General features: G+C 46.9%; 2 protein-coding genes across 4 annotated transcripts in view; one reads left to right on the top strand and one right to left on the bottom strand.

The window, feature by feature from the left end:
* SUGP2 (SURP and G-patch domain containing 2) overlaps window positions 1-301 on the bottom strand; it is a 22,805-nt gene extending 22,504 nt beyond the window's left edge. The window contains exon 1 of one of the 3 annotated variants that reach the window (XM_045298861.1): window positions 266-301. The gene's annotated coding sequence lies outside the window, so the exon portion shown is untranslated. The remainder of the gene's footprint in view (window positions 1-265) is intronic. The other 2 variants (XM_045298860.1, XM_045298862.1) reach the window with 2 other exon arrangements.
* The window catches only part of ARMC6 (armadillo repeat containing 6), a 26,955-nt gene continuing 18,977 nt past the window's right edge, over window positions 5-7,982 (top strand). The window contains exons 1-2 of the mRNA XM_004705518.3: window positions 5-246; window positions 278-427. Of these exons, the coding sequence (XP_004705575.2) occupies window positions 5-246; window positions 278-427 (392 nt within the window). The remainder of the gene's footprint in view (window positions 247-277; window positions 428-7,982) is intronic.

Here is a 7,982-nt window from a genome sequence, read left to right as displayed (position 1 = left end):
AGCCATGCAAATGAACCAACGGTCCCCGCAGCGCCGAGGTGCGCAGGCGCAAGTCGCCGCCGGGGCGGCTGGGCAGCCGCCAACAGCCTGTGGGAATCTGCCGCGCACGCGCAAGGCGTCGCTGGGGGGGGCCTCCCGCGCAAGCGCGCCGCCCTTCCGTCGGGACGAAAATGTTCGTAGCCCGGGGGCAGTGGCCGCGGCTGTCAGCCTAGAAAAGGCAGCAGAGACGCCACCGCTGCGCATCAGGCTGCCTTCCTGACTTTACCTGTCCTCGCAGTCGCCCTGGGTCACCCCGGGAGCCGTCCACGGCCTTGAGGCGGACGCGGGGCGGCGCGGCGCGCCTGCGCGAGTACGGCGGCCGGCAGGGGCCAGGCGCTGCCGTGCAGCCGTGCGTGCCGCCCGCGCCCCACGTGGCCACAGAGACCCGGTGAGTCGCAGCGACAGCTGCTGAGGCCCCTCACGCGCGAGGGACAGGTGCCTCGCGGGGTGGGGCTGGGGACGGTGGCGTGAGCCTCGGGGACTTGACTTGGGGGGATGGAAACGTTACGGAAGCTTCCGGGGGACAGAGCCCCCCCAAGGTCCCTTGTCTGGTCTTCTCTGCATTCATTCATTTAGCACTTGTGTGCTGCTCAGCCTGGCCCCTCCTAGGCGCAATTGGGAGGGAAGGGAAGGTCGGGATAAAATGGGTTAGGGCCCCAGCTGTCATGGAGCTTAAATTTCATTGGGGGAGTGGACTAGACCGCACAACAAAGAAATGAACCAAGTCGCACTAGGTAGAGATGCTGTTACTGTCAGCCACTATGGAGTCGGCCCTGACCCGCGACAACCCCACGTAGCAGAGTAGTACCGCCCCCGGGCAGTTTTCTGGAACGAACTATTTACAAAAACCGATCTCCAGGTCTTTCTTCAACGGAGTTGCTGGGCGGATTCGAGCCACCAGCCTTTAGGTTAGCAGCTGATCAATGGGAAACTGTACCACGCAGGCTCCTTGGTAATGTTTTCCAGTGAGCGGTCGTGAAGAGTGCTCTGCAGGGATCTAGGACGGATAGTGCGCAGCGGAGGGCTGACAGAGTGGGTTTTGTTGGGGAGGGTAAGGAAGCCATTGGAGGGTGTGAGGGGGGGGAGTGTTTTCCTGGCTTCCTCTGGCTGCTTCTTAGAGAACAGGAGATGGGCGTGGTGGGTAGTAGGCACGTGAGGTCATCCAGATGGCGCAGGGTTATGCAGGAACTAAAGTGAGTCAAATGTTAGAACTCACTCCTTCCTTCCCTTTTTTAAAAAGTTGTATTAGCGCTTTATCCACATATCATACAATTCAATCACATCAAGATGTGCCTTTCTTCCTTACATTCGTTCTTTCTTATTTTATTGCTATTAAAATAGCTACATTCTTTCAGTGCTGCAGCCATTCTGACATCCTTCTCCAAATTGCTCCTTCCTATTAATATAAGCTCATGGCCCCCTCCCTAACTTAAAGGTGCTGTTGTCAATTTGATCCCATGGAGAGAGTTCTTAAAACAACAATGCTCAAGGTGGACATTTTTGACTAATTAGCTAAATGATCCTTTGATCTAAGGAAGCCTAGTGGTGTCAATTAAACGCTCAACTGCCAACTGGAAGTTCAGTAGTTCCAATTCATCAGGCTCCCCTGGAAGGCAGATGTGGCATCTGCTTCTGTCAGTATATAGCTCTGGACTCCTGACCCAAGGGGGGCCAGTTTACTCTCTCTAGAGTCAACTCTTAATTGGAATTGACTCACTGGCAATGGGGTGTTTGGGTTTTTTAGATTCAGGTCAGTGGTTTTACCCTATGGAGCAGTTCTGTTCTGGCCTATAAAGTCACCATGAGTCAGAATTGAAATGAGTTTTAATTGTCTGATTTAAAGAAGACTTCAAAGGATATTCTATGTTTAAGGTTTAAAGGGAGCACTTAAAAATAATAGATAAAAATAAAGGGAGCACATGAGAGGATTTTGTGTCAGTTTCACTAGACTAGGATTCTCAGAGTCTTGACAGTAATTTCCCACGCTGAGACCTAATAAAATGCATTCACTTCCATGATGAGGTCTGGATCCATAATCAATGTTTATGATAATCATCAAGAAATCAAATGAAGTGATCCATTTGGCATATCTGCTGCACAAGACCTCTTTACAATATGCAGCAAATGTGTCACTTTAAGGACTACGGTGTGCCTGACCCATGCTATCTAATTGCATTTGCCTGGTGTACATATGAAAGTTGGACAATGAATGAGGTAGACCAGAAAAAAATTCATTTGAACTGTGATGTTGGCGCAGATTATTAAAGGTGCCATTGAGCAGGGTCTGCACAGCAGAGCGAAACACTGCCCTGTTCTAAGCCTTCCCCATAATTGCGAAAGCCCATTCTCGTAGCCACGGTGTCCATCCATCTTCTGGAGGCCCTTCATCTTGTTCACTGGCCCTCTACCAAGCATGATGTCCTTCTCCAGGGACTGGTCTCTCCTGACAACATGTCCAAAGGACATGAAATCAAGTCTCATCATCCTTACCTTTAAGGAGCCAGAGGAGCAAGCAAATCTGTCTTGAAAGACATCTAGGCAGGATGCGCCTTAGAAACCAGGATGGTGAGATTTCTTTTTTTTTTTTTTTTAACATTTTATTAGGGGCTCATACAACTGTTATCCCAATCCATACACACATCAAGAGATTTCATCTCATCTCTTTGAACATGTAATTAGGAGAGACCAGAGTCAGTGAACTAGATAAAGAGCGTCAGAGAGATGGATTGCACTATGACTGCAACAATGAGCTCAGGCATAACAGGATTAGACAATGTTTACCTTTTGTTGCACATAGGGTCGCTATGAGTTGGGAGTGGCTCCTAACAACAACAACTCAGCCATTAGTGATCCTTGGTGTCTCTGCGGGTTACGTGTTGGGTTTCTAACCAAAAGGTCAGGTTTTTGAACCCAACAGCTTCGCCTGGGAAGGTTCTCTTTGGTCCCGGTGAAATTTTTCATGAAAGCAGTTTTGCTCAAACCTCATTTTTCGTTTTTTTTGTGTGTGATGGCCTAAGTAAGAGAACAGCGTGAGGCTGTGAAATGTTGTTTCCTGCTCAGGAAAAATGCCACAGAAACTGTTGTGATGTTGAACACAGCTTACAAGGACAGCACTGGGGAAAACTCAAGTGTACGAGTGGTTTTCTCATTTCAAAAAGGTGAAATGCCGACTGATGACAGACCTCATTGTGGACATCCTTTAACTTCCCAAACGGATGAAAATGTCGACAGAATTCGTGCACTTGTGCTCGAAGACCAAGGACAACGGATCATTGAAGAGATGGGGAAGTTATCTGGACTGTCTTGCAGCTCGGTTCAGAGGATTTGAATGGAAGATTTGGGAATGAGAGGAATTGCTGCGAAATGTGTGCCTCAGGCTCCGACTGACCAGGAAAAAGAGCATCGAATGGAAATATGCCGTGCTTTGAAAGAATAGCTCCCAAGCAACCCAGACTTTTTGTTCCAAGGTTATTCCTGGTGACAAAACATGGTGCTATTCTTATGACCCCAAAAGCAAACATCAATCAAGCCAGTGGAAAATGCCATTGTCACCTCACCCCAAAACAGCTTGTCAAGTGAAATCAAAGATCAAGACAATGCGTTTTTGTTTTTGTTTTTTAATGTGAGGGGGGATAGTGCATTTGGAGTTCATTCAGACTGTTAACCAAGCTTTCTATTTAGAGGTTCTGAGAAGATTGCCTAACAGTATGTGACAAAAGACCTGATTTGTGGCAGACGTGGGACTGATTTTACCACCACGACAATGCACCTGCTCACACAGCCATCTCAGTACACCAGTTTTTGGCAAAAAAAAACCATGCCTTTCTTGCACCTTACTCACCTGACAGTGTGCAATCATCACTACAAACAAATTTAGAACTTTCATTTTTTGTACTTATTATTAGTTCCATCTACCCCCGCAACGTCACCTGCCATAACTCTCAGAAACTATTAATTGAGTTAATGTCTCTATAGATTTACCTATCCAGGATTTCATATAAAGAAAATCATACCAAAAATAGCATCTACAACAAAATAAAACAAAACCCTTAATCCAACGGAAAGCAGAAAATTATAAAAAATAAGAGCAAATTAAAAATGGAACAAAGGTAAGTCAGTAAGATGTTGAATTTTAATCTAAGTGTGTCTGGATCAAGTACTGTCCAATGCACTTTGTCTGAGGGCTGAGCTAGTCACATGCCTAGTCAGTGGTCCGAGAGAATTCATTAGAGCTTAATCCCTGTGGAGATTCTGCAAATGGATTTTAGGCTTTCACTGCCATCCATAGCTTTCTGCAATCCAGGTGCTCGAAATTTAAGCTCCCGCCTCTCATCTTGGATTTTATTACTTACAATCCTTGGATCACACAAGCTGGTGTGCTTCTTCCATATGGACTTAACTGACAGCTCACTTAGATGGCTGCTTGTTTTTTTGTTCGTACAACTCTTATCACACACAGTCCATATATCCATCATGTCAAGCACATTTATACATTTGTTGCCTTCATCATTCTCAAAGCATTTTCTTTCTACTTAAGCCCTTGGTATCAGCTCCTCATTTTTTCCCCTCCCTCCCTCATGAACCCTTGATAATTTATGAACTATTATTATTTTTTCATGTCTTACACTGTATATCTCCCTTCACCCACTTTTCTGTTGTCTGATTGCTTGTTTTAAGACAAGCTTTTAAGATTCCAAACAATATCCTTTCTGGTAGAGTCTGTCTACATTTATGATTTACCACCTCAGCAATTGTATTCGTCTGGGTACTTTGGAGAAACAAATCCACGGCGACTCACGTATAAGAGAGTTTTATGTAAAGAAAATGTGCATCACGAAAACATCTCAACCCAATGCTGCCCAAGCCCACAAGTCCAACATTAACCCATGAACCCAACACCAGTCCACAAAGTCCTCCACCTCACAAAACAGAGGCAATGATGCCGACCGCAGGAGGAAAGCTGAGTCAGTAAACGGATAAGCATCTCAGCACTAGCAGGGGTCTCCACACGGCTGCTCCAGCACCCAGGGCTACATCTGGATAGGTCCTTGCGGCTTCTCCTTGGGGATGTCTTGTAGGATGTCAATCTTGCAAGCTGAAGCAGGGAGCTGCTAAGGCAGCTGCACCCTGGTGCGACCATCACAAAGCAAGAGACTGGAGAACTAGAAAGGCGAGGCTCACCACCCATTTATCCCTCTGCCTTTCAATTAGCCCCACATGTGATTATCGGCCAGGCTGGCGCAATTAACTAACTCAGCAATGTTACGCAGCAGTTCTGCTCTGTGTTATTGGGGTCACTATGAGTTAGAACCAACTTGACAGCAGGGAGCATCCAGCTATTTGCTGGGAATGACCAAGATTACAGCTAGAAGGGTCATTTTAAGTGATTCACTACACGCATTGTTTTTTTACAATAGTATTTTTAAATTGTGCAAAATGCATATGTCATAGTATTCACCTATTTAAAGTGACATTTAGTCAATCCACACTGTTTATGACAATCACCTGTACTAGTTTCTAAATGTTTTCATCCTTCCTCAGGAAACCCCATGCCCATTCAACAGTGGGCCCCTGCCCTGTCTCCCCAGCCCCTGGTACCCACCAATCCACTTTCTGTCTGTGGATTTGCCTGTGTGGGAATTTTGCATGCATGAAAGTCACAATATGTGTCCTTTTATGTCTGGCTTCTTCCACTTGGCATAATGTTTTTCAAGGTTTGTTACATTCTGGAATGTATCAGGTATCATTTCTGTTCAGACTGGCCCTTCCTGGGGTCACAATGTGTTTATATCCATCAACCAATGATGGGCACAGGGGGGTTTCACCACTGGCCTATGGTGAATCGCTTTGTGTCGATGTGTGTTCTTTCTCTTAAGTATATTCTTAGGACGGAAGTGCTTATGTGTTTACTGTTTTATTGTGGAGAAATTTTTACTATATAGAATTGGAGAATACCCTAATGAATCCCACATACCATGTCACCCATGACCCGTTTGTGACATGTTTTATCCTCACTCTCCCTCCTGGCACTGGGACCTGTTGAAACTGACCTCAGGTACTACACTATGTCTTCATGTAAAAGAGTGTGGAGGCAGCATGGGACCTCCTCTGACTGCAAAGAGAGAAGGGGAGTTGGACTCATCAGCCCAGTGCTGATTCCTTAGGTAGAGGTCAGACACGCCTCCAGCCTCAACCTCCTTAGCAATTCTTCCTTCCGTCTGCACCCTTCCTCTCCTCTGGGTTCAATAGTCGGCTTTAATGAGCATATTGGAGCTCTGGTGGCATAGTTGCTGCGTGTTGAGCTGCTGACCACAAAGTCCTCAGTTCAGAACCACAGGAGAAAGACGGGGCTCTCTACCTCCATAAAAAGCTTCAGTCTCGAAAACTCAACTGGGGCAGTTCTACTCTGTCCTATAGGGTCGCTATGAGTTAGCATCAGCGCAATGGCACGGAGTTCTTGAGTAATAGCCATGCAGAACTCATGGACAATACTCACGATTAGGGGGCTTATTAAGAGAAATTAGCAGGTTCTAATTCAGGGTCAGAGATGTCCAGGATCCAGTTCTTTGCAGTTTGCCATACAATCGAGACTGCCCGCATGCCTGTTCTACCCCCTGCACAAACTTTCCCTGCTATTAACATGTGGGCAGCAGCTGCCCTAATGCTGGCCAAGCCCAGGTCAGGTTCGGGGCCTGATGCTACATGGGTGTGTTCTGATCTCTATAAAGCAGTACGTGTGCCGAGTTTTCTCCTGGATCGTGTTGAGGTTGATAAGAGGATCCGTTAACATGGCCCTTCCTTATCAGTCCATCGACTCTGCAGGCCCTTTGGCCTTTGGGAGTCCCCGTGTAGATCTGTGCTATGCCAGGTGACCAGCCGGCTCCATGCTCCAAGCACAACTTTCCCTCTTCGGCCTCCCACGCGACCTGTACAAGGGAGGCGCCATCCAGGCTGGCTTCTTCACTTGCCAGGCTTCACATGAATGCGTTGGGCTTGGTTTTAATACAATTATGGACGGACTCACAGAGTTCAAATTGGCTGTCTAGCCTTTTTTTGTTTTTTAATGTGCAGTTGTCCCATATTTGGTTCACATTTGGCTCACATCCGCCCCTTGGGGATTGACTCCGGAGTCCTGGTAGTCTCTAGAAACTTTCCAGCTTTGTGGCCTCACAAGACCAGTCCTGCTGTCTCTGGAGCCGGCATCCTGCCCCTCAATGGAAAACTGGTAGAGATCACCGTTGGTATCAGGGAAGCTTAAAACTACTATGATACCTTTTCCTCTCGGCTTTTCCAGTTTATGATACAAGAAAACTGGCGATTTTGTTTGAGGAAATCTGTCATGAATTTATATTGATATTTCCAATTCAGATTTAGGAGTGCTGAATATTTACCCACCTTCTTTGTTTTTATGATGTTTGAGTCCTTTCTTCCTTTTACGATAACATCTAAGGACATGACCATTATTAGTTACCGGAAACCCTGGATGAAGCACATGGCTCATGTGCTCCACGGTGAAGCCTAAAGCGGGGGTTGGCATCCACCCAGAGGCACATTGGACAACGGCCTGGCGCTTTCCTTCTGAAAAGTCAGCCAGTGAAGCTGGTGGAGCACAGCTCTGCTATAATGCACATGGGTCCCCAGGTGGGGTTGACTTGCTGGCTCCTGGCTGTTTCGTCTCTGTAATCATCCCAGAGTTGCTGTTAGGTACCACCAAGTCCGTCCTGATGCATAGCGACCCTGTGTACATGGAACAAAACACACTGTGACCATCCATCCAGTGGGCCATTAAAGGGACGGGCTCTTGAGGCAGCCGAGAATGTGAATGAGCCTCTAACACATTACGCCAAGTGCAAGAAGCCAGACATGAAAGGCCACCCATCATGTGCTTTCCGCTTATATGAAATTCCAGAACAGGCACCTCCATAGACAAAGTGGACTGGCGG

The sequence above is a fragment of the Echinops telfairi genome, unplaced genomic scaffold, assembly GCF_000313985.2.
Source record: "Echinops telfairi isolate 266 unplaced genomic scaffold, ASM31398v2 ScPeMD7_7457;HRSCAF=8495, whole genome shotgun sequence".
Lineage (NCBI taxonomy): Eukaryota > Metazoa > Chordata > Mammalia > Afrosoricida > Tenrecidae > Echinops > Echinops telfairi.
Note: the sequence above shows the minus strand (reverse complement) of the source record. Positions and strands in the feature narration are given on the sequence as shown.